Genomic DNA, 26,399 nt, shown 5'->3' on the forward strand with positions numbered 1-26,399 from the left:
GCGCGGTCCGGGCGGTTGGCTCGGCGGCGGGCGGCAGCATGTCGGTGGCGGGGCTGAAGAAGCAGTTCTACAAGGCGAGCCAGGTGAGCGCAGGCCCAGGCGGGGCCCTGGGCTGTCCGGACGAGGGGTCAGGCCCGACCTGGCCCGGGAGGGGGCCGGGGGGACGGAGGTGTGGACGTTGGCTCCTGTACCCCGCCGGGTGGGCAGAGCGGGGGGACGGACGGGGACGACGAGGCGGCCCAGGCCCTGGTCGCCATGCGGGCTGCAGAAGCGGGGACGGAGCCCCTGGGGGAGGGCAGAGGCACCCAGGGGCTGCCCAGGGACGCGGACCTCTCTCTGCTCCTCTCCCCTGTAAAGGCGGGGTGCGGGGAGAGAAGGGGAAGAAAGGTGTCCCGAGGCTGTACACGCAGGACTCTTGCCACATAACCCAGAGCCAGGGAAAAGTTGTGCTTAGAGCGGTTCTGTTCAGAATCCTCTCGATGGGCAAAGTACCGACTTGAAAAGGTGGAGGGAGAAGTCAGTTTCCCCTCTCTGCCCCTCGGACCGCCAGTCCCTCTCCCTAGAGACAGGGACTGTCATCGACTCCGTGTGTCCCTTTCCTGAAATACGTATGTGCCTCTCCTTTAAAAACACGTACACTGTGGTAGCACACGCTGCAGAATCCTGTGTGCGGTGTTTTTCATTAAACGTGTCTTGGAGATCACACTGGAGCGGGATTTCTCCCCCGCTGTCGGCACTGTTGGCATCTAGGGCTGGATTGTTCTCCTTAGTGGGGCCATCCTGGGCACTGCAGGGTGCTGAGCAGCGCCCCGGGCCTCCACCCACTCCAGGCCAGGAGCACCCACCCAGTCGTGATAAACAAAAATTTCTTGAGATATCACCCTGTGTCCCCAGAGGAATAATATCAGCCCGCCCGTTCCCTTTTCTTTTTTCCTCCCACCCTCCCTCCCTCCTTCCTTCCTTCCTTCCTTCCTTCCTTCCTTTTTTTTTTGGAGACGGAGTTTCGCTCTTGTTACCTGGGCTGGAGTGTAATGGCACGATCGAGGCTCACCGCAACCTCCGCCTCCTGGATTCAAGCAATTCTCCTGCCTCAGCCTCCTGAGTAGCTGGGATTACAGGCACGCGCCACCATGCCCAGCTAATTTTCTGTATTTTTAGTAGAGACGGGGTTTCACCATGTTGACCAGGATGGTCTCGATCTCTTGACCTCGTGATCCACCCGCCTCGGCTTCCCAAAGTGCTGGGATTCCAGGCGTGAGCCACTGCGCCCAGCCCCCCTTCCTTCTTCCTTTCTTCCTTCCACCCACTCCAGGCCAGGAGCAAACCCCCAGTCGTGACAAACAAAAATTTCTTGAGATGTCACCCTGTGTCCCCAGAGAAATAGAAGCAGCATGCCCGCTCCCCGTTTTTTTTTCCTTCCTCCCTCCCTCCCTGCCTCTCTGCCTCTCTGCCTCTCTGCCTCTCTCCCTCTCTGCCTCTCTCCCTCTCTCCCTCTCTCCTCCCTCCTCCCTTCTCCCTTCCTTCTCTTCTTTCCTTCCCTGTCCCCCAGGACTACTGCACTAGACCATACTCCATACTTCTTGGATTTTTATTTGTTTATTTGTTTTTTTTTTTTTTTTTTTTTTTTTTGAGATGGAGTCTTGCTCTGTCACCAGGCTGGAGTGCAGTGGCGCAATCTCAGCTCACTGCAACCTCCGCCTTCTGGGTTCAAGAGATTCTCCTGCCTCAGCCTCCCCAGTAGCTGTGACTACAGGCATTTACCTGGCCGGCTAATTTTTGTAATTTTAATAGAAACGGGGTTTTTCCATGTGGCCCAGGCTGGTCTTTTTTTTTTTTTTTTTTTTTTTTTCCCAAGATGGAGTTTTGCTCGTTACCCAGGCTGGAGTGCAATGGCGCGATCTCGGCTCACCGCAAACTTCGCCTCCTGGGTTCAAGCAATTCTCCTGCCTCAGCCTCCCAAGTAGCTGGGACTACAGGTGCGCGCCACCATGCCCAGCTAATTTTTGTATTTTTAGTAGAAACGGGGTTTCACCTTGTTGACCAGGACGGTCTCGATCTCTTGACCTCGTGATCCACCCGACTCGGCCTCCCATAGTGCTGGGATTACAGGCGTGAGCCACCGCACCCGGCCTCCAGGCTGGTCTTAAACTCCTGGCCTGAAGTGATCTGCCTGCCTCTGCCTCCCACGGTGCTGGGATTACAGGTGTGGGCGACCGTGCCTGGCCTACTTGGATCTTTTTAATGGGTACATTGTATTTCATTCCATGACGTGTACCATAATTTATTTAACCAGTTGTCAGTTGATAGGTATTTCCATTGTTTCCCGGAATTTTCTGCTACCAACATTACTACATTGAATAGCCAGTGAATATCTTTGCTCACAGGGGGATATTAGTTTTTCAGGATGAATTACTAGAAGTGGAATGCTGCATCCCAGCCTAAGTGCATTTGATATGGACACATAAAGGGTTTTTTGGAAAGTCTAGGACCCTTTGCTCATGAATCTGGTGAAAAGTGTGGGTCCACACTCTAGAAAACTAGGCACACATAAGATTCAGTTTGCAATTTTGAATCCAAGAAGCCTCAGATTTGGCTGGGTGCAGGGGCTCATACCTGTAATCTCAGCACTTTGAGAGACTGCGGCGGGAGGATCACCTGAAGCCAGGAGTTTGAGAGCAGCCTGGGCAACGTGGCAAAACTCTATCTCTATTAACAATACAAAAATTTTGTATTTTGCCTGTAACCCCAGCTACTCAGGAGGCTGAGGCAGGAGAATCTCTTGAACCCAGGAGGCAGAGGTTGCAGTGAACCGAGATTGCACCACTGCACTGCAGCCTGGATGACAGAGGGAGACTCCAACTTGGGGAAAAAAAAAAAAAGACAGGAAGCCTCGGATTGTTGACTTCTATTGATCTGTGCACTGCAGGGTGAGGTGGTGTGGAATTTGTGTGGATGGACTCCACGAGGAATGAGCAATGATCTTAGCAAATACTTGGGCCAAGCTGGCAAACAGGGCTCTCTGCCCACAGTTTGGAGAGGCCCAGTGGGAGCAAAGAGAAATGAGTCCCCAGTAACAGCCAGCTGGTACCTTTTGCCCCTGGAAAGGAAAAAGTAATGACCCTGCCAGGTCGTGTGGCTCACGCCTGTAATTCCAGCACTTTGGAGGCTGAGGCAGAGGTATCCCTTGAGTTTAGGAGTTCAAGACCTACCTGGGAGATGTAGGGAGATCCCATATCTACAAAATGTCAAAAACTTAGCCAGATGTGGTGGTGTGTACTTATGATCCCAGCTACTTGGGAGGTGGAGGCAGGAGGACCACTTGAGCCCAGCAATTCAAGGCTACGGTGTATTATAATCTCACCACTGCACTCCAGCCTGGACAACAAAGTGAGACCCTGTCTCAAAAAATAATAAAAAGTAACAACCCTAGTGGTTGTCTAGGGGTGTAGATACTTAGGGTCTATCTCTAGACCCCAGATGATGGTTAAACCCTGGAGAAAGATGTAATCCAAATGAAGTTTAGGATTGTTACTGAGAACAGCCCCACCCCCTCGCCCCAGCAGGTTGAAATCAGTTAGCCTGGCCCTGGGTTAGACTTTGCCCAGCAGGCATCAGACCCTCACCTGCTTGATTGAGCACCATAGAGCGCTGCTCCCTAGCAGGAAAGATGTCCCCAGAGGTCTTGGAGGAATTCCTGGGCCACTTGGTTCCCTGCTATAAACATAGACAGGTCTCTGGGAGCCACCATCCCAACCCCCAGCGATCAGGGCCTGTGCCTATTTTGTCCTAAGCTGACACTCTCTTTGGAGGAACGAGCCAGGCCTCTCAGGCCAGCCACCAGGACTTTGTCTCTCTCAAGGGAAGCAGGATGACCTCCATTCAGATCTGTGAATTGTACCTTGAGGACTGGAAAGCACAGTGCGGTGTTAGCTGGGCTTAGGATTGCCGGTTTCTACTTTCTGAGGCCTAGTCCCAAGCGCGATGGCCACAGCCCACCCTCGGGGCTGTCATCTTGGCCTCCTGGTCAATTCTGTGTTGTTTGGTGCTCTTAGGAGTCACCCTGGCTGCATTCTGTGCTCTTCTGTGATCATTGCTGTGATTTCCCCTGCATCTCAGCTGTTTATCTGGACATATCCAACTATTCGAGTTTCTTTTCTCATTGTTAGTATGGTAACAAGTCTTTGACCCTCTCCTGTGGCTTCAGAAGATGGCTATCTAGTGAGAAGTGGCACCTCTCCTTATGTAGTGATACCAGCATTAGAGTTCTCACCACGTGAACAGGCAGTATGCTTTACACCAGTAGATCTCAGCTGGTCTTGCTTATCTGGCCTGAGGGTAAAAACATTCCCCTTTTTACACAGAAGGATTTGGGGATTTTTTTCTTTGTATAAAACAGGGCCAGTTTTGTCCTCCAGGGGACATTGACAATGTCTGGGACATTTTTGGTTGTCACAGCTTGGTGGGGGGCTGCTGACTACTAGTAGGTAGAGGTCAGATATGCCACTCAGCATACTTCGGTGCCCAGGGCAACATCTCCCCAATGCCCCAGATGTCAATAGTGCCAAATTTGAGAAACCCTGCTTGGAGATTTGGGAAAAAATGAGGATAATTATAGCAAACCAAAGCAACAGAAAAACCCCACTGGGCCATTCTTAAGATTTTCCTAGTTTCCTAAACACAGATAACTACATGTGTACATAGGTTATTTATTTATTTATTTTTTGAGACACAGTTTCTCTCTTGTTGCCCAGGCTACAGTGTGATAACGCAGTCTCAGCTCACTGCCACCTCTGCCTCCCGGGTTCAAGCAGTTCCCCTGTGTCAGCCTCCTGAGTAGCTGGGATTACAGGCATCCACCACCAAGCCCAGCTAATTTTTTATATTTTTAGTAGAGACGGGTTTTCTCCATGTTGGCTAGGCTGGTCTCGAACTCCTGACCTCAGGCGATCCACCCGCCTCGGCCTCCCAAAGTGCTGGGATTATAGGTGTGAGCCACCACACTGGGCCCCATAGGTAGATATTTACATACAACTTGGCATCCAGACCCCAAGGTCTAGCCCACCCCCTCCCCCAAGTCTTTAGAAAAACTCCAGTGTCTTTTAGTATCTGGGCTTCCTTTTTAGAGGGGAGGTAGATCCACCATAAACATCTTATGTGTGTTTGTGCACTGTTTATCATATATACGTATTGTGACAATCGTATGTATTAATAAGCCTTCACAAGGTAAGCACCTATGTTGTAATTAACAGTGTCAGTTTTGTGTGATACAGTCTCTGGAATTTCCTTTACATATGGTGACAAGAACAAAGACTGAAAAACGGTTCACAGAGAAACACAGAACATATATGAGTCTCAAAATAACCATGTATACCACGGTATAGGGAACTATTTTAGAGGAAGCACACTTCACTGCTGCCCAAATGCCACCATCCATTTATGTGCCTCAGTGTGAACTTTTTTTTTTTTTTGAGACAGAGTCTCGTTTTGTCACCAGGCTGGAGTGCAGCAGTGCAATCTCGGCTCACTGCAACCTCTGCCTTCTGGGTCCAAGTGATTCCTCTGCCTTAGCCTCCTCAGTAGCTAGGACCACAGTTGTGTACCACCACACCTGGCTAATTTTTTTTTTTTTTTTTTTTGTATTTTACTAGAAACTAGAGACAGGGTTTCACTATGTTGGCCAGGCTGGTCTTGAACTCCTGACCTCTTGATCCACCCACTTCGGCCTCCCAAAGTGCTGGGATTACAGGTGTGAGCCACCACGCTGTGCCCAGTGTGAACTTTTAATACAAAAATACCTTCAAGCTTATAATGAAGAATCTTTATCGCTTGAGCCTGGGGAGGTTAAGTCTATAGGGAGCCTTGATTCCACCACTGTACTCTAGCCTGGAGACAGAGCCAGACCCTGTCTCAAAAAAAAAAAAAAAAAAAACGATTTACAGTAATTTAGAAAATGAACAGTTTCCATAGCTACACAAAATGGTTCTATACACTGCTTAAAGGTTTCCAGTTCTTTGCTGGCACTTGATTTAATAGTTGATAGACACAGGCATCTGGGCTCCTGAAGGAGGCACACGCTCCCATCAGCGCTATCAGCCAGGGGCAGCGCAGACCCTTTCTTCCTCACTCCTCCACTTGGCAATGTCAGAGACAGTTGTTTTTTTTTTTTGAGACGGAGTCTTGCTCTGTTGCCCAGCCTGGAGTGCAGTGGCACGATCTCGGCTCACTTCAACCTCCGCCTCCTGGGTTCAAGTGATTCTCCTGCCTCAGCCTTCCGAGTAGCGGGGATTACAGGCTCCCGCCACCACTCCCAGCTAATTTTTTTTGTATTTTTTGGTAGAGACGGGGTTTCACCATGTTAGCCAGGATGATCTCGATTTCCAGACCTCATGATCCGCCCGCCTCAGCCTCCCAAAGTGCTGGGATTACAGGCATGAGCCACCACACCCAGCCCCAGAACCGTTTCTATCACAACTTCGGGAGAGGATGCTCATAGCACCAAGGGGATTAGGGGCCAGGAATGATTGTCAAACATCCTACAATGCATAGGGCAGCGTCCCCCCGCCTCAGAGAAAGAATTATCCAGCCCTAGTGTCAGTAGAGTCGAGCTTAAGAAACCCTGCTTTAAACCAGGTTCTGGACTCCACGCCTTCTCACAGTGTCATTTTTAAATGGAGAAACAGAGGCCAGAAGGATAAGGGAGAGAGTGCTGGGAAGGATGAACTTACTTTCCAGCAGGTGAGGCTGTGTTGTTGGTTCAGAGTTTCTGATCTCTCATTGTTGATACCATAACAACCTCAGTAGGTCCCAGGCCAGTTCATCTCTTGGTAGAACCTTTCGGGAACTTGTTCAAAATTGGTTTGGGCTTGAGTGGGAAGTTTGTGAGTTTTTACTTCTTGTTATGGACTGATTGAGAGCCGGAGCTGGGGAAAGTTGAATCTATCTGGAAGAAAGCAGTAAAAGAAATAGCCATCCGTCTTGGTCCCATCTCTGTGGTCCCCTCCTTTCTGCCTGTGTGACGCCCACTCCCTCAAACGCCTCCTGGCATCCATGCGCAGCTAGAATTGGGGAAGTAAGGAGGGTGAAAGGACGCCGCTAGTGAGAGCCGCTCTCAGAAGTTCCCTTGGTGTGCAGGGGTTTTGAGCGACGTTGTTTCCAGGCCTAAGCTGCTAACTGGCTTCCTGATAAATCTTGTGGCTGGGCTGTGTGAGATTGAGAGTGTAACTAGGGATAGAGCTGGCAGCTCACTGGAATGCTGGCCTCTTTTTTTTTTTTGGCCTGAAAGAGGGAGAAGGTTTGAACATTTGGATGGAAAGATTGCTTCAGACTGAGCTAGGAGGAAAATTCCTGAGCATCACCTCCCATGGCGTTGAAATCTGTCTGGTGCTTCTTAGGCCCTGGGTTCGTGCCTAGGAGAAAGGAGAGGCCGGAGGCTTGGGAGAGGACCGTCTGCAGGGGTTCCTGGGCCCCACCTATTGGGGGGCTGTAGGTCAGAGTAAACAGTGTATAGGAACATGGCTGGTGTTTCAGAATGTCCATGATACTGCTTGTTCTGACCTATCTTTATTATTTTTTGATTTTTTGTGGAGATAGAGTCTCACTATGTTGCTTAGGCTGGAGGCTCCTTAAACCCCACCATTCCAGGTCTTGAACTCTTGGCCTCAAGTGATTCTCTCTCCTCGTTCTCTCAAAGGGCTGGGATTACAGGTGTGAGCCACCGCACCCGGCTCATTGTGGTTTTTTAGGTTTTGTGTTTTCGAGATGCAACCTTGTTCTGTCTCCTCTCCCTGGCTGGAGTGCAGTGGCGTGATCTTGGCTCACTGCAACCTCTGCCGCCTAGGTCAAGTGATTCTCCTGTCTCAGCCTCCTGAGTAGCTGGGATTACAGGTGCCTGCCACCATGCCCAGCTATTTTTAGTGGAGACAGAGCTTTGCCATGTTGGCCAGGCTGGTCTTGACTCCTGACCTCAGGTGATCCACCCGCATCAGCCTCCAAAAGTGCTGGGATTACAGGTATGAGCCACCGCCTGGCCCTGACCTCTTTTATAAAAACCTCACTTTGTGGGGCTACTCTTGGTTTTCCTACCCAAAGTGCTTGACCTGTTAAGGCATGGATGCGGAATGATCTTAAGATACAGAAATACGGGGTTCATAACCCCTTTGCCTTGGCACAGATATACACCCTTGTGCTGGGAGTGACAGGTGATTCAGAGGCCTTTTTGTGTGGGCTGGCCAGGGCCAGCGTTGGCCATTCAGAGGCTGTGTCCAGGACAAGGCCGGTGAGTCCAGCAGCTGCAGGCTTACCTCCGGAAGCCTCCTCTCCCTCAGGGAGTGCTGGCAGCAGATGTAGGAAGAGGCTTTGCTTTGTGATGTCCACGTATGATGGAAACGGGGTTAAGTCCAGTCTTTCAGGAAGCCCCGGTGACTAAGTCCGGTAACGTGTGGCATGTGCTGGTGTGTACTGTAAGCCATTGGAGCGGGCCGCTTGGGGACCCTGGGCCACCCCTGGAAAGGCAGGGTTCACTCTCCCCACTCTGCTCTGTTTCTGGCTTGTAGACGGGTGGAACTAGGAACTAGCAGCTGCGTGGAAGCCTGAGCTGCGTGCTGGCTGGGCTGTGCAGACACAGAAGTTAGAGACTGCCCTTCCCCTAAGGAAGCTGGAGGCTCCTTACACCCCGCTGCTCCCCAGGCCTGTCTGTGAAACCGGGCTTGCCTGGCCCCCTTCATAGGGTTGGCTGTTGGTGGCTGTGGGACACTTTGAAACCAAGCAGCATCCTGTGTTTTCCCGTTCTTAACAAACCAGGACCCAAGGGGTCGTCAGACTCCAGTTTCTGCCTCCTGCGACTGCTGTACATTAGGCCCCGGAAATCAAGCCAAGGGCTGAAAGTTCGGCCAAAAGTTCGACTCTGACTCAGCCTCCCATGTTCACCAAAGACCAGCTGGGGCTCTGTGGGTGCCGATTGCGCTGCTTGCTTATCTGGGTGTGTGTTACAGCCCAGCCCTGCAGTACTTTATTATATTCTGGGTGCCCCAATAACAGCCTGTGAGGTGAGGTGTCTCACTTTACCCCGCTCAGTTGTAGAAATCGGGGGCTGGCACATTTTGAGACCCTAGACCTATCAAGCGCACTGAGAACACGATACTGTTCCCCCTGCCCCTGGCTGCCCAGGGGTGGCCGCGGTCGAGTGCACAGTCTCCCTGAGGCCTGAGCTGGCTGCTGGGCCTCTCAGGGGTCCCTGTGTCTGTTGTATTTTTTCCTCAGAGGAGAAACCTGGGGGTTGAGGCCTGTCCCGCTCAGAGCTGCCGGTGTCTCTGTGTCCAGTGGACTTTGATCCAGGCACCTAGGGTTCAGCCAAGCCTTCGTGGCTGCCTCAGCCCTTTTTCTCCTCTGCTATTGTCCCCAGTGTTTTGAAACTGATGTGATCTGGGGAAACGTCGTGTTTAATTTGGAGCGTGCTGCCAGTAGGATTTGGGAGGCAGCCTCGGACAGAGCTTGAAAGAGGAACGCAGAGCGGCCCCTGTGTCTGCTTTCCAAGCCCCTGAGGTCTCTAAGCGCTGGCAGGGTTGGATGGGGAAGCATTTCAGGCTGCCTGGCCTTTTTGTTTGGCGGGTGGGGTGGGGTGGGTGTCAGGAGCTCAACTTCCTAGATGCCTTGCAGCCTGCCTGGAGCTCTCCAGCTCTAATGGCTTTTTAATGTGTGAGCTGAAGGGTCTGGGGGCGGTCTCTTCTGGTTCTTTTTCAAAACTGCCTCTGGAAAGCAGGATGGAAGAATGTGGCAGCCAGGGCTGAGCGGGCTTCCCTCTCCCTGTCCTGTCTGCCTCTTCTCCTTCCTCTCTCTCTCTCTCTCTGTCTCTCCTTTCTTTTTCCCTTTCCCCTCTTCTTCCTCTCTCTCCTCTCCCCGCCTCCTTCCTGTGTGTCTGCCTGCCTGTCTTTCTCTCTCTCTCTCTCTCTCTCTCTCTCTCTCTCATCTTTTGCAGGGATGGATTTGGCAGGCACTTTTCCTGAGCACTGCAGCTTGGGTGCGTTTCTGCTCATTTCCTGTTGAACGGTACCCAGGGCTCCCTGCACTCAGGCTCCAGGAGGACGGCCCTATCTTTCTTTTCCTCTCTGCTCCTAGAAAAACCTGCTGACCAGGCCCTGAGAGTGGAGTCACGGGGAGACTTCCTCACCACAGCAGGAAAATAGATGGACCGTTTCCTCCACTGGACCTGACTCAGCAGTGGTCCACTGGCCGCCTGGGATAGGGCTCCCGCCTGGCGCAGAGAGACAAAGCACCCTTTGAGGGGGGGTCATGTCTCATGTGACGCAGTCTGTGGGGTCTGTGGTCATGGTAGATACTCAGCATCCAGACGGCATCGAGGGCATGGGGGGAGTGGGCTGACTCCCCTCCGCAGGCCGGGAACATGCATCTCCTGTGCCCTGATGTCGGAGTGGTCAGATTCCCACAGGGTTGCAGGCAGATGGGGTTGATTATTTCGTTGCCTTTGCTACTGGATTATTAACCATTGTGGCCAGAGCCAGGCATTTCTGCTCATTGCTGCATCCCCGGTGTTTGCTTTAGTGGCTGGCCTACCCCAGGGAGCCGGGGCGGCCACCCCAGCAGATGGCCGCCTTTCGGGTCCATGTGAGCACGCCCTAGAGGAAGAGGAGAAGCAGGTCCCCACCTGGCTTGGGATACAGTTCAAGCTCTCAGCAGGCTTTCAGGAGCTTCTGGAGCCCCTGCCTTGGTCCCAGCTTTAAATGCTACTCTTTCCCTGCATGGGGGGGACTCACAGTCAGCTCTGCCCTGCGTGGGTCCCTGTACTCTCCTGCCTCCTGTCCATGTCACTGGCCTCTCCTACTTCCCAGCCCCGCTCCATTCTCTCCCCACTTGTTTGTGCTATAACACTGTTTCTATCTCCCCTCATCCGTGGCATCTTCCAGGGCCGCATGTGGGAAGTGAGTTCTCAGCCCTTGGAGCATCTGGCCCCGTGGTCCCCCACCGACACGCCGCTCCTTGTGTGAGCTACTCTTCTCCCATCAGACGGCAGCTCCTGAGGGCCGGGCTGTGCTTGGGCATCTGTGACAGGCCATGGCCTGCTGGGCACTGGCCTGCTGACAAGGTCATCAGAGATGCACCCGGCAGAGGCTGAGTTGGGGGACTCGTTCTCAGAGTGGGGGTGCTGTCCGCTACAGGGGCCCTGCATTGTTCCTGGTGGTGCCTCAGCAGCAGCCCCTGGTCCCCCGGCCAGGCATCTGACTGGGCCGTGTCAGCACCAGGGAACCAGGTAAGGCCTTGGAGAACTCTGCTGGAAACAGGTCCGACTGGTCTGAAAAGCCAACAGCTCAGAGTGTTCCGTGTGGTTTAGGGTGAGTGTCCAGCTCCAGGGCTGCAGCTGAGAGTCACCTGAACTTGGCCGGGTCAGAGGGGCCTCAGCGTGTCACAGGTGGTCTCTGACCTGGAGCCTACACAAGCAGTGTCCTGAGGAAGCCAAGCCCAGGCCCCTGCTTACTGCCTTGATCGAGGCCAGGCCCAAATGCACCTGTTGCTGCCTGGCCGGGCCAGTCTGCGCAGAGTTGGTGGTTCCTTGGCTTGAATTCGTTCCTAAACGAAACCACTCCCGGCCTCCAGAAACCAGCTCTCCAGCCCTGTTGGCCATTCTTAGGGCTTTCGCTGTGGCTGGGCCTGGCCACCTGTCCTGTGGCTCCCTCTCTGGCCTCCACGCCCAGGTGCTGTGGTGACTTCCCTCTGATTGCCACAGTCCACATTCGGCCCTGCGGCTCCTCCCACTTCTTCCTGTGGACAGCCCCTTCTGTCTTGGAGTCTGCGACGTATCCTGTGCATCCGCCGCACCTCTCTGTATCTGCCTTCCAAGCCTGTGTCCCCTTTCCCCCCCATTCAGGCATGAAACTCCCATGACTCACAGACCACAGCACGCAGCCAGCAGCGGTGATGCTCTGAACCAACAGCCAGGTTCATCACCTGCTGCCTGTCCTTCAGCTTGAACTCTAACTGATTTGGCCTCTTTCCTCTTAAATTGACTCACTTTTAAAATTTATTTTAAAAGGGATTGTGGTATTTTTCCTTGCTATCAATAGCAGTAATTGGAATAGGCCGGACATGACGGCTCATGCTTGTAGTCTCAGCACTTTGGGAGGCTGAGGCAGGTGGATCACGAGGTCAGGAATTTGAGACCAGCCTGGCCAACATGGTAAAACCCCATCTCTACTAAAAATACAAAAATTAGCCTGGTGTGGTGTGCGCATCCGTAGTCCCAGCTACTTGGGAGGCTGAGGCAGGAGAATTGCTTGAACCCAGGAGACGGAGGTTGCAGTGAGCCGACATAGCACCACTGCACTCCGTTTCAAACAAAAAAACCCAAACAAACAAAAAACCCAAGGAACCTGTATTTACTGGAATTACAAATACAACAGCAGCAAAACAAGGAATAAAATCTTCCTGGCTACCCCACCCTTGAGCCTGAGGTGTGTGCTCTTATGAAAGAGCTGTTGAGGCTGGATGCGGTAGTTCACACACCTGTAATCCCAACACTCGGGAGGCTGAGGCAGGAGGATTGCTTTAGCCCAGGTGTTCAAGCCCAGTTGGGCAACATGATACCTTGTCTGTACAAAAAATGAAATTAGCCAGTCATAGTGGTGCACATCTATAGTCCCAGCTACTTGGGAGGCTGAGGTGGGAGAATCACTTGAGTCCAGGAATTCAAGGCTGCTGTGAGCTGTGATCATGCCACTGCCTTTCAGCCTGGGCAACAAAGCAAGACCCTGCCTAAAAAAGAAAAAAAAAAAAAGTCTATACTTTAGCGGTGCCCACCTGGAAGTTCCTCTTTGTCAGAATCAGAAACACGGAAGGGGAATTGCAGCAGAGTTGGTTTCTCACCACGATTCGTGTGCCTTGTGCCTGTGTTAGCTGCCACTCTGTGGGACACGTGGCCCCATGGAAAGCACGTTGTATTTTCCCCTGCGGCCTGCCGCCATGCCCTGTGCATCCTCGTCTCTCTCGTAGGATTGGGGGACCCTGCATGCTAGGATTCAGGCTCAGGAGCAAGGGCTGATGGGCTGGTAACAGCCAGGTCCTGAGTGCCTGCCGGGGGCAGGCATGGAGGCTGGAGACCCTGCACTCAGCATTCTTAGGGAGTTGAACTCCCCAAACATCACTGGGCACAGTGCCTCACGCCTGTAATCCCAGCTCTTAGGGAGGCAGAGGTGGGAGGAGAGCTTGAGTCTGGGAGTTTGAGACCTGCCTGGGCAGTATAGTAAGACCCTGTTCTCCAAAAAAAAAGAGTAAAAAAAGAAATTAGAAACAAAAAAGGATGAGTTCCCAAACCACCTTAGTAGTAATGCAGATGTCTTCCTCCAGCACACCCCATCCAGCCCAGCATGCTGGAAGCAGAACTGCTGACTGATGATTTTGCTGCTGTCATTTCGGGACTCTGCCTCAGCACTAAGCAGAGGCTCTTATTCTCAGGAAGCCCCTGCGGAAGGAAGCTCTGGGAACTTTCTGCCCCCAACCACCCGCCACCATCCCCTGCCACCCGCCTCCGTAGGTTGAGGCCCCACGGCTGACTCAGGCAGGCATCCATCAGCCTAACAGCCTCACTCATCAGAGTCTCAATTGTTTGAAATGGATGGGCAGTCCCGGCCCTTCAAGGCCAGCCTTTGTGACTCAGAAGAGGGCAGCCCAGGGACCTGGGATGGAATTTTTCCATCTCCTAACCCTCGCCCACCCTGCATAGGATCATCTTCATCTCCTCTCCTGAGGTCTCTGACGGTTTTCTCTGAGGTTGGGAATCATTGCTATTATTTTAGGAAGAAAGAATAGAATAGCCCCAGAACTGCAGAGTGAGTCTCTTGCTTCTTGCTTACTCTTGTAAAGTCAGCATTCCACCCACGAGGAGCCTTTGAGCTCCCAGACCCCCGGCTGAGTGCAGCGTGGGTGTCTGGGAGGTATGTACTGCCCACCGCAGGGGCTGGCTCAGAGGCTCCTGGAATGCTGCGCTATGGGTCGTTCTGCTCCCCCAGCTTTTATATTTTTATTTTATACTTGCAGAGTCGTGTGTTTCCAGTGTTCTCCCATGCCCAGTCTTCCCACAGCAGCCTCCCCGGCCAGCCCCAGAGCATCCTGCACCCGCCAGCAGGAGGCACCAGCGGGACCCTCTGTTGAGTGGGGTCCCTGTGGCACCTCTAGACTGGCTGGGGATCCGTAGTGGGCAACTGCAGAGCCAGGGACGGTCTCTGGGGCCTGGAAGGAAGGGGTGCTACTGAGAGGGAGGGCAGGAGAAGGACCTTCGGTCTACCTGCCAAAGTCACGTTTCTGGAGCCCAGGAGTCCCCTCGGCTGTCGGAGGAGCTGGGGGGAGTAGCCTCCTTCCAGGAGGGGTTGCCTCTTACTGGGTTCAGAACATGTTCCCCGGGCCACATACTGTTTGGCACCAATGTATGGCACCAATGTGTGGCACAGGGCACATCCCTTATTCAGGCACCTCAGGAAGGTCGTATCATAAAGGGTTTCAGATACAGAAAGACACCTAAGAATGACCAACTGATGACTAGGTGCACACCACCCCACCCAGATGAAACCAGAGCAGGACAGACACACCTTTACTGAGTGTGGGTTCACCACACCGACGTGTGCGGTGTTGCGCTGTCTACACCTCCTGTCAACAGGATCACATGGTTTCTTGTACTCTACTTTTTTTTTTTGAGACGGAGTCTCTCTCTGTCACAGTGGCACGATCTCAGCTCACTGCAACCTCCGCCTCCTATCCAAGTTCAAGTCTCCTATGTTCAAGCAGTTCTTCTGCCTCAGCCTCCCGAGTAGCTGGGATTATAGGCACATGCCATCATGCCCAGCTAATTTTTGTATTTTTAGTAGAGATGGAGTTTCATTGTTTTGGTCAGGCTGGTCTCAAACTACTGACCTTGTGATCTGCCTACCTCAGCCCCGCAAAGTGCTGGGATTACAGATGTGAACTTTTTTTTTTTTTTTTGAATTGGAGTTTCTCATCATCTAGGCCAGATTGCAATGGTGTGATCTCGGCTCACTGCAGCCTCCGCCTCCTGGGTTCAAGCGATTCTCCTGTCTCAGCCTCCTGAGTAGCTGGGATTACAGGCGTGCGCCACCACACCTGGCTAATTTTCATATTTTTAGTAGAGATGCGGTTTCACCATGTTGGCCAGGCTGGTCTGGAACTCCTGACCTCAGGTCATCCGCCTGCCTCGGCCTTCCAAAGTGCTGAGATTACAGGCGTGAGCCACCACGCCTGGTCACTTGTACCCTACTTTTTAGGCGGAACACTGCTTGGCTTGTGAGTACCGGTTCACAGTGACACGAGGCTCTGCTCGCATCCACAGCTGCGTGGCTTTCCCCCATGATTATTCCACAGCGTGGCTATCTGTGTTCCAGCCCGTGGACATTCAGAGTCTCCAAGTTTCTGTGTTTTCGCAGACCGTGACAGTGAGCAATCCCCTGTGGCACGCGTCTGAGAGCCTCTCCAGTGCGGTATTTTGCTTAATATGACCATTGACTGTAGTGCTTGTTGACTTTGCCCGTGAATAGCCACTGCACTCCAGCCTGGGCAACACAGTGAGACCCTGCCTTAAAAAAAAAAAAAAAAAATAGCCACATAGGTTTCCAGTGGTCCTAGCCTGGAAGAAACAGCCTGTGCAATTTGCATGGCCTAAAGTCTTGGACCTGCGGCTAGCAGTATCACGTGTTGCGTACTTGTAAAGTGTGTTATTTCAGCTCTCCTCCGTTGCTGTATGTGCCTGGGGGCTTCGACCAGGAAGCCCAGCGGGTGGAGAGGAGGCTCCCAGCTCAGGGTTAGCTCTGTGTGGTCTGTAGCGGGATGACCCGGGGCCCTCCTGCACCCTGAGCTCCAAGGACTTTGCTTCTGCTGGGTGTCCTCACAGACGTAGCTTCCCCACCAGCCTGTAGATTCCTCCAGAGCCGTGTTTTCAGTTTTGCTGTGCACAGTGAGGCCGTGCTGGCAGAAGGCGCCCTAGCACCCAGCCTAGTCGCTGAGGGCAGCTCAGGCCAGCATGCACGACCTGTCCCCATTCCTCACGCGCTCCCTGTGCAGATGCACCTACTTGCTAACATTTATTTGTAGCTCCAAATTATTCCTTTTATTTATTTATTTATTTTTTATAAAGACGGGGTTTCACCATGTTGGTCAGGCTGGTCTTGAGCTCCTGACCTCAGGTGATCCACCCGCCTTGGCCTCCAAAGTGCTTGGATTACAGGCATGAGCCACTACGCCCGGCCCAAATCACTCCTTTTGCAGTCATTTGCAGACAAGTGCAGAGCAGCAAAACATTTGTCACCTGGCACGTATGTTCCTAGCCGAGGTCAAACAAAGCGACGCTGCCTTCTCCCGGCTCTTGTGCTGCGAACTGGCATTGATTTACAGGCTTTTGATTGGCGCCATGTTTCTCTCATTTTTGTGGATTTTGTTGGTGATCTCGCTGTTGAGAATGGCCCGTGCATCATGCAACAGCACTGTCTCGTGTTCCTCAGTGCTGGGAGGCTGGGATGAGCCTCACAGAGAAACCACGTGTGAGAGCAGCTTTGCTCAGGCAGGAGCGATCGCGCTGTGTCCATGAGTTCAGTGTGGGTGAATCACAACAGAGATGAACTAAGGAAGTGCACAAAGGCCGGGTCCAGCGGCTCACGCCTGTCACCCTGCACTTTGAGAGGCCAAGGCAGGAGGATCGCTTGAGCTTGGGAGTTTGAGACCAGCATGGGCAACAAAGTGAAACCCCATCTCTACCGGGCGCGGTGGCTCACGCCTGTAATCCCAGCACTTTGGGAGGCCGAGGCGGGTGGATCACGAGGTCAAGAGATCAAGACCATCCTGGTCAACATGGTGAAACCTCGTCTCTACTAAAAATATGAAATTAGCCAGGTGTGGTGATGTGCATTTGTAATCCCAATTACGCAGGAGGCTGAGGCTGGAGAATCACTTGAACCTGGGAGGCGGAGGTTGCAGTCAGACAAGATTGCACCACTTTCTACTGTCCTCCAGCCTGGGTGACAGAGTAAGACTGTCTCAAAAAAAAAAAAAAAAAGAAAAGAGAGAGAGAGAGAAAGAAAGAAGAAAGAAAGACTGTTCCCTTACGTGGCAAAGAAAGAAAGAAAGGGAGGAAGGAAGGAAGGAAGGAAGACGGGCAGGCTGGCTGGCTGTTCCCTTACGTGGCAAAGGAGACTTTGCAGATGGAGTGAAGGATATGGACCTGGGGGTGGGAGATTGTCCTGGCTTATCCTGGAGGGCCCAGTCTCATCAGAAGGCAGAGCGCCATCCCCTGCTGTGGTCAGAGGAGGTGAGACAACTGAAGAGAGAACAGAGGTAGCTGCTGAGGGGCCGGCGCCTGCTAGCTCTGACAGTGGAGGAGGGGACCAGTGGATGAGCCAGTGGATGTATGTGGCTTCTGGATGCTAGAAAAGGCAGGAAAGCCCTAGAACCCCCAGAAAAGAGGGCAGCTTGCAGCATCTCGATCTTAGCCCACTGAGATCTCTGTCAGGGTCTGACCTAGTGAAGACTTTGTGTTGCTTTAATGTATCGTTGAAGATGGGTATGTGGCTATAAGTCATTAGGTTTGTGGCAATTTGTTACGGTGGCGACAAGAAACTCACAGAGGTCCACACTGTCTAAAGCCTTGTCGTCATTATGGTTTTCAGATAGAGAGAGGCAGCGGGGAGACAGACAGAGGCAGGCGGGAGACAGAGAGGGGCAGTGGGGAGACAGAGAAGGGCAGGGGGGAGACAGAGGGGTAGGCGGGAGACAGAGAGGGGCAGCGGGGAGACAGAGAAGGGCAGGGGGGAGACAGGGGCAGGTGGGAGACAGAGAGGGGCAGAGGGGAGACAGAGAAGGGCAGGAGGCAGACAGAGAAGGGCAGGGGGGAAACAGAGAAGGGCAGGGGGGAGACAGAGAAGGGCAGGGGGCAGACAGAGGGGCAGGGGGCAGACAGAAGGGCAGGGGGGAGACAGAGAGGGGCAGGGGGCAGACAGAGAAGGGCAGGGGGGAGACAGAGAAGGGCAGGGGGAGACAGGGGCAGGGGGGAGACAGAGGGGTGGGGGCAGACAGAGAAGGGCAGGGGGAGACGGGCAGGGGGGAGACAGAGAGGGGCAGGGGGGAGACAGAGAAGGGCAGGGGGGAGACAGAGAAGGGCAGGGGGGAGACAGAGAAGGGCAGGGGGGAGACAGGGAGGGGCAGGGGGCAGACAAGGGCAGGGGGGAGACAGAGAAGGGCATGGGGGAGACAGAGAAGGGCAGGGGGGAGACAGAAGGGCAGGGGGGAGACAGAGAAGGGCAGGGGGCAGACAGGGGGCAGGGGGCAGACAGAAGGGCAGGGGGGAGACAGAGGGGGCAGGGGGGAGACAGAGAGGGGCAGGGGGGAGACAGAGAAGGGCAGGGGGGAGACAGAGAAGGGCAGGGGGCAGACAGAGGGGCAGGGGGCAGACAGAAGGGCAGGGGGGAGACAGAGAGGGGCAGGGGGCAGACAGAGAAGGGCAGGGGGCAGACAGAGAAGGGCAGGGGGGAGACAGAGAAGGGCAGGGGGGAGACAGGGGCAGGGGGGAGACAGAGGGGGCGGGGGGAGACAGAGAGGGGCAGGGGGCAGACAGAGAAGGGCAGCGGGGAGACAGAAGGGCAGGGGGGAGACAGAGAAGGGCAGGGGGGAGACAGAGAGGGGCAGGGGGGAGACAGGGAGGGGCAGGGGGGAGACAGAGAGGGGCAGGGGGCAGACAGAGAAGGGCAGGGGGGAGACAGGGGCAGGGGGGAGACAGAGGGGCAGGGGGCAGACAGAGAAGGGCAGGGGGCAGACAGAGAAGGGCAGGGGGGAGACAGAGAGGGGCAGGGGGCAGACAGAGAGGGGCAGGGGGGAGACAGGGGCAGGGGGGAGACAGAGAGGGGCAGGGGGGAGACAGAGAGGGGCAGGGGGCAGACAGAGAAGGGCAGGGGGAGACAGGGGCAGGGGGGAGACAGAGGGGCAGGGGGCAGACAGAGAAGGGCAGGGGGGAGACAGGGGCAGGGGGGAGACAGAGGGGCAGGGGGCAGACAGAGAAGGGCAGGGGGGAGACAGGGGCAGGGGGGAGACAGAGGGGCAGGGGGAGACAGAGAGGGGCAGGGGGCAGACAGAGAAGGGCAGGGGGGAGACAGAGAAGGGCAGGGGGAGTCAGGGGCAGGGGGGAGACAGGCGGGGGGGAGACAGAGAGGGGCAGGGAGGAGACAGGCAGAGGGGAGGCAGAGAGAGGCAGGGGGAGTCAGGGAGCAGTGGGGGAGACAGGCAGGGAGGAGACAGGGGCAGGGAGGAGACAGGCAGGGGGGAGACAGAGAGAGGCAGGGGGAGTCAGGGGTCAGGGAGGAGACAGGCAGGGAGGAGACAGAGAGGAGCCGGGGGAGACAGAGGGGCAGGAAGAAGACAGGCAGGGGGGAGACAGAGTTGTTTTGTCCTGTGTTAGCTCTTATCCCTGAAATCAACAAGAAAATCGGACCGATTCACTCTACCAGGTTGGCTTCAGGTGCCCTGCTAAGAGCTGGGGTTCTATCCAGCCTTACCTTCGTTGTGATGCTCCACATAACTCATCTTCAACTCCACAGAAGTTGTACCCTGGTTTTTGGATTCCCACCTTGGTGACTTAAAAGCTAGTGGACTCACAGAAAATTTGGTCCCCGGCCGGGCGCAGTAGCTCATGCCTGTAATCCCAGCACTTTGGGAGGCTGAGGTGGGCAGATCACAAAGTCAAGAGATAGAGACCATCCTGGCTAACGTGGTGAAACCCTGTCTCTACTAAAAATACAAAAATTAACCAGGCGTGGTGGTGCTCGTCTGTAGTCCCAGCTACTTGGGAGGCTGAGGCAGGAGAATTGCTTGAACCTGGGAGGTGGAGGTTGCAGTGAGCTGAGATTGTGCCACTAGACTCCAGCCTGGCAACAGAGTGAGGCTCCGTCTCAAAAAAAAAAAGAAAAGAAAATTTGATTGCCATTATTTAACTTGGATTTTGAAAACTGGCCACTCGTTCAGGTTTTCACAGAACATAACCATTGCTCTTCTAAGCCTGAGGGTGCCATGCACCCCGGAAACACCAGTGCAGATCATGTCCAAAACCGCCGACTGTCCTACAGACGATTGACAGCTCCTGAGTTTGGCAGCGTGTTTTTCCTGATCCAGGAGCCTGGAGCCCACACCAGATGCCCACCCATGACGCCCTCCCACATCTTCAAAATGGGCACTTCTGAACCTTGTCCTTGGCTTCTGTTTCCAGGCCAGCGTCCCTGCTGCAGGCCCTGTGTCTCCCCTTCCTGCCCTTCCTCATGCCGTGCCCATCTCTCCTGCATATGCCCAGATCCCACCCATCCTTCAAAGCCCCCGTCCATGGCCGCCTCCTTTGTTGCTTGCCGTGGCTCGCTCCCTGCAGGCCTCCTGTTTTAGGGCTCTGTGTTCCTGTGTGTGTGTGAGCCTGCGTTATGCATCTCTCTTTTTCCACTGTACCTGGCACAGGTACATACTCATTGAACTTGACTGGGACCTCAGTGATGGCTCCAGACCAGGGCTTTGAAGGGTGGGTAGAATTTGGATGTAGGAAGAAGCAATGAAAGAAGTGAGCATTTCCAGTGCAGGGAGAGAGCCCTGCCCTGCCCTGGGCAGCCCCTAGGCGGGTGTTGGAGGGAGGGCCCCAGCATCGTGGGTCTGCCCTGCCCTATCCTTCCCCTCCATCCTGAGCCCAGGCACCATCCATGAGGCCAGTCCTTCCAGGGGAGTGGAAGCCGCCATGGGTGCTGGGAGGAGCCTGGCTACCAGACCATGATGGCAGGATGGGAGAGAGTTGAATATTCTTACTGCTTGTAGCTCAGGAAGTGGCAGCACCAGTCCCTTGTCCTCTGGGGCGATGACAGCAGAGAAGCAAGACCTGGGAGAAGGGCTACGGGCCTGGGAGGCAGGGCTGCTTCCCCCACAAAATACAAGTAAGCACAGGCAGGGCTGCGGCGTGCTTTGTGTTGATGTCACAGCAGCAGCCATTCTGGCAGTGAGGGGTCACAGTCACGGCCACAGGCTCTCTCATGCACAGGGGCACGTTCTCAAAGGCAGGGGAGAGCGTGGGTGTGCAGAGGTGGAGGGAGGGCAGGACATCCTCAGGGAAGGAGTTGCATTCACCACAGGCGAGGCAGGAAGTCAGGTGCTCGGTGGGTCAGGATGGGTGGGAGGTCAGGATGGGCAGCGAGGCCGTGCTCCCAGCTGGTAGGAAGACAGGAATGCGGGTTGACCGGGAAACAGAAGAGGGAGCGCAGAGGCTGTGGTAGCTGCCTGGGCTGTGACATAGCAGAGTGAGACTCTGTCTCAAAAAAAGCTGTGAGTCAGGGACATGGGGAATCTTCTACCAACCTTAAGTCGAGTCACTTCTCTCTTGGTCCTTTTGCTTCTTTTTTTTCTCCTTTTTTATTTTTTCTTTTTTGAGACGGAGTTTTTGCTCTTGTCGCCCAGGCTGGAGTACAATGGTACGATCTTGGCTCACTGCAACCTCCACTTCCTGGGTTCAAGCAATTCTCCTGCCTCAGCCTCCTGAGGAGCTGGGATTACAGATGCCCCCCACCAAGCCCGGCCAATTTTTTATTAGTAGAGACGGGGTTTCACCATGTTGGGCAGGCTGGTCTTGAACCCCCAATCTCAGGTGATTTGCCTGCCTCAGCATCCTAAAGTGCTGGGATTATAGGCATGAGCCACCAAGCCCAGCGGTCCTTTGCATCTTTTCTCCCACCCCTGCCCTCCAGTAGAACCTCCGAATTGTGTGTCATGGCCATCGACAAGTACATCCAGTGCCGTGAGCCTTTCGGAACCAGGACTTGACTCTGCAGCTGATGTGGAGGCGCTCTGGGCACAGCATGAAAGTTTGTGCACGTTCAGCCAGCTGTTGACACAATTTTTCCTGGTGTGTGCCGTCCTGTGAGTGCCTCACCAGGTTCCCTTGGGGGTGGGTGTGACTCAGGGAAGGCGTGTTCCTTTTCTCCTTCTTAAAGAAGGGCCTGCATGAAGCCTCTTACTCCAGAAAAACTGGGCACATAGGCTGTGTCGCAGGGCTGAGGCGAAACCCCTGGCCAGTCCCACACCCGTCATTCCTCGGGACTCAGTTGCCTGGCACACAGTAGCCTAGGATCGTGGGGTGGCATGTGGTTTCTAAAGCACATCTATGCCTGAGGCTCATGGTACGTCACCTGGTGTCACCTGCTTTACAGTTGAGGAAACCAAGGCTCAGAGGGGTTTGCGTTCCTGCTCAGAGTCAGAGCCCGAGCGGCAGAGCTGGAACCAGATCCAGTCCTGGTGCCGCCCATCGGGCGCCCTCACCCCGAGTCAGCCCATCTGCTTCTTGTGGCCTCTCGGGCGCACCTTTGCTCTCATGTGTTACTGCCACACCTGAGGGCAGGGCCGCTTCTTATTTATTTGTTATTTCAACCATTAGTATTTATTATTTCAACAGATACTCAGTGACTGATGCTGCCTGGGCACAAGGCCCTATGCTTCCTCTGCCAGCCCTGTCCCCGTGCCCAGCCATGCTGGCAGGAAGCTGGTGTTTGAGGATGGGGAACTTGGGGTGGGTTTGCGACGAGAGCCTGTCCTAAGTGGTGTTCCTCCAAGGATGATAAACCACAGCGGGGCAGAAGGGGCCCTGGGAAGCAGGCTGCACTCACCAGAACCTCCCAGGCCTGGGACCCAGGTGCACGCTGTCCCTGGGACCCAAATGTGAGTCTTCAGAGAAAAGAGGCTGCAGTCGCCTTGCTGCAGGGAAGATGGTAGGGGGACTCGGGCCATTTGCCCACTTCTTCTGTGCCAAAGCCATGGTCAGCAATTATGAGATTCCCAGCTCCGGGTTTCCACCACCAGTGTCACTGTGTAAGGAGTAGGTGGTGCCTCTGAGCAGTCGGGGGACCCCTGCGCCAGAGCCAGTGCATGTGACCCAGCACTGGGGCAGGAGTGTCCATTGCTAGGTGACAGATGCTGGCATCTAACACTCGCAGAGGACCCCAGTGCACAGATGTGGCTGGCTGTGCAGAACTGACCGCCCCACCTCAGCTCCCCATGCCGCCCGGGATTACTTCCTGCCCGGGTGCTTTTGGTAGCCACACCTCAGAAAACCAGTCTTGGTGACTGGGCCACCATGAGCATGAATCACCTGCCACCCAGAGCCTGGTATCCCTGCACAGGTGTGCCAGGTGGACAGTGGAGACAGGTGAAGGCACATTCTTCAGTGCCCACTCACAGCTTTGCCCGCCCGCCGCACTTCCTAGAGAACCTTAGTGCCCTCCTCCCCGCCAGCAGCCAGGCAGGGATTTAGGTGGTTTCTGTTTAGCCTCCCGTGCCTGCCTCTCCTGTGTCCTGTCAACCCAGACCTCAGACCTGCCGCTGTCCCCAGGCGTCGTCCTAGATAAGAAACTGCCCAACTGTGGGAGCTGGGTCCCCAGGATGCAAGTCAGGCTCAGCCTGCCTAGCTCACGTTTTATAATTTGCAAGTTTTCCCAACCCTGCAGCTCTCTGGGGAGGGAGCCAGATCCAGGCTGGGAATGGGCCTGGCTTCCTCCATCAGCATCAGCCCAGGTGAGCTGCCCACGAGCCACAAAAAGGAAGGTGGTGGGAGGAGTGTCATCTGGCCACCTTCCGAGTCACTACTGGAAGTTGTTGCCCCCAGAGCTCAGCGGCCATCAAGGGGTGGGATGTAGTGAGGACCGTCAAGAAGTTGCCGGGGGTCCTTCATTCTAGGGCGCTAAGTATCAGCAAGTGCTTCCTATGTCCTGAGCTCAGGACAGCAGGGGGGGCCACAAACAAGCAGGAGGAATGTGGGGCCCTGTGAGGAAGAGGGAAGTGGGGGCAGGGCGGCCTTGCAGCCCTGGGGACATTTGGATGGACAGAGGCCTGGTGGCTAAGACCCAGTGTGGGAAGACCAGGGAGGTGCAGTGAGGGAGAAAGAACAGTGAGAGCAAAGGCTCTGAGGCGGGGGCGGGTGGGCCCAGGCAGGTGGGGATATAAGATGCTGTGTGAAGGGGCAGGGGCTTGAGAGAGGAGGCGACAGTGGTGTGATGGGAGAGGGTGAAGAGGCCGCTCATAGAGGGAGGGCCAGTTAGGAGGGCTCCCTGTGGGAGGAGGCTTCTCATTAGTCCTTTAGAAACGGAAGGGTCATAGAGACCCTGGAGAAGGGCTCTGGGCTTTCGGGCCAGCCGCCTCAGCTTTCAGGGCGTGGAGGGGACTCACGGCCCCTCACCGAGACCTGTGCACCTGCAGCCTCCCACCGTGGTCACCGTGCTTCCTGGAGGCTGAGTAGCTCTCTCCAGGCCCCGTTTCCAGCCTCTTTCTGCAGGGTTGTGCATTGCCTCAGCCCCGCTGTTGATGAAAGATTCATTTTTAAGACTGCCTTATGGCTCCTGTGCCCGTGCCGGACGTGGATCCTCCACGCTGCCCCCCTCAGGAACACCAGCCTGCGCTTGGGGCTGCTGGCCGGGTGTTTTCCTGCCAGGCAGAGCCTCAGGGGATTTATCACCTCATTTGTTTGTGGATTGGTTTTTTTCCTTTTATAAGTTTTCATGGGAAACTGATTTTACCAGTTGTGTGTCACACAGCCCTCCTGCCTGGTCCCCAAGCTGAGAAATTACAATGCATGACTCACGGCGGGGCTGACTTCCATGTCGATGCGTTCGCTCTGGCTGGAGCTCCGGGTGTGATTTGTCCCTAGGAGAGGAGCCTTGAGCACTCACTGGCATTTCTGTGCTTGGGTGAAACCCTGTGCAAGGGTACGGGTGGGAGCGTGTGTCCCACATGGCTGAGCCCCTTGGTCGGCAGGCCTGTCCTCCCAGCTCCTGGGAAGGCGGCTCCTACCCCGCCTGCTCCCAGATTCCTCACCCAGCCCTGGGGCTCTGCCTCTCCCCTTCCACCTGCCCTAACTGCATTCCAGGCAGAGCCAGGGTCGGTGGGGCTGAGCAGTGGGGATCCCTTGACCTCCGTAGGCACCCCTGCTGTCTGGCCTTGGTCCAGGCTCATCCCTCATAGGCCCTTAGCTGTCCTGTTTATCAAGTGGAGACATCTGCCCAGAGGCCGCAGCTGGGCTGGGGGGTTGCTGGAGGGCCCTGCTGGCTCTGTCCACTCCTCTCGGGGTTGTCCTGTCCTGGAGCTCTGCAGGGTCAGCCTTGCTCCACAGACAGTAGGTGTCAGCTTTCCATGGCAGAGGGCACCCCTCTTCCCCCACACATTAAGGGGCAGGTGGTTCCTGTGGGTGCCTGAGGGGAGAGGGTCGGGTTCAGTGCTGGGCAGACTGGCAGTGGTGATGGCAGCCCTAGGGCTGCTGATCATTCAAGCTGAGCCCAGGCCAGCGCTTGCCTTTACCAGACAGGAGACGGGGCTGCTCTGAGAGGAACTGGGATGGAGAACTTGGGTGGCCGAACCCAGCTCACTGCTCCACCACCATGTGTCGGGAGGGCGTGTGGACTGTGACTTCTGCCATATGGGCTGTGAGGGAGCCCCCACCAGTGGGCAGCACTGGCCAGCCTGGGCCCCATATGGCCCCCTAGTGCAGCCTCCCCCACACCCATGTGGAGCTGGGCCAGGCAGTGTGCATCTGAGGCATGAGTTTCCAAGGACTGCTGAGTCATCTCAGGGAGGAGGCCCTTCCCTCAGCCAGGACTCAGGCGCCTTCCCAGCCTTGTCGAAGCCGGGGCTAGATCTGCAGGGAAAGGCCCTGGGTGACCACCCAAGTCCGCCAACCCCTTACTCCCCGTTCACAGCCTCGTGCTCAGATTCCCCGGCCCTCAACTCAGAGTCCTGAACCGCAGCTCAACATTGTCGTCTGGGAGGCGAGGGAGGGGCTGAGGTGTGGGGCCCTGACCAAGAGCGTAACATTCATGAGTGTCTCCTGAGTGCCAGGCACTGCCCGGGTGTAGAAGCAATGAGAAGGCCAGTGGGGGTGTCCCGAGGGCAACTTGGTATGGGGCAGGGGCTGCCCATGGCAGAGAGCAAGAGGCGGCCACATGCTCTAGGGACTGGCCTGCGACTTGGACTGAGGGGAAAGACCTTGAGCCCCCACACTCCAGAGCCCCTCAAGAAATGCAGAAGTAGAGAGGCCCAGGGATCAGGGGAGAGGCTGGACTGCCAGGCCATGGCATTCCCGGGAAGGCCTTTCAATGCAGATGAGGACCGAGAGGCCAGGGAGGAGGCTGGCTGGGGAGAAACGCTGATCGCCCCAGCTAGGGCAGACGGGCCAGGTTCAGGCGGGTAGAGGCCTTCTGGGACTTCGGCCCTGCTCAGGGTTGCTTGGGGTTTAAAGTCAGCAGCCAGAGCCGGAGGCCTCATCAGAACGGCAGTGCGGGCTGGATCCTCGCTGGTGACTTCGCTGTCAGCACAGGAGAGGGTTGTCCGACCCTGGGGCTGCC

The 26,399-nt window shown here is 55.2% G+C and overlaps 1 protein-coding gene across 1 annotated transcript in view; it reads left to right on the forward strand.

Moving 5' to 3' along the window:
- SH3GL1 (SH3 domain containing GRB2 like 1, endophilin A2) overlaps positions 1-26,399 on the forward strand; it is a 49,263-nt gene continuing 22,864 nt past the window's right edge. The window contains exon 1 of the mRNA XM_064382066.1: positions 1-83. Within this exon, the coding sequence (XP_064238136.1) occupies positions 39-83 (45 nt within the window). The 5' untranslated portion in view covers positions 1-38. The remainder of the gene's footprint in view (positions 84-26,399) is intronic.

The sequence above is a fragment of the Aotus nancymaae genome, unplaced genomic scaffold (genome assembly GCF_030222135.1).
Source record: "Aotus nancymaae isolate 86718 unplaced genomic scaffold, 86718_ANA_hifiasm-v0.15.2.pri h1tg000028l, whole genome shotgun sequence".
In the NCBI taxonomy this organism is placed as follows: domain Eukaryota; kingdom Metazoa; phylum Chordata; class Mammalia; order Primates; family Aotidae; genus Aotus; species Aotus nancymaae.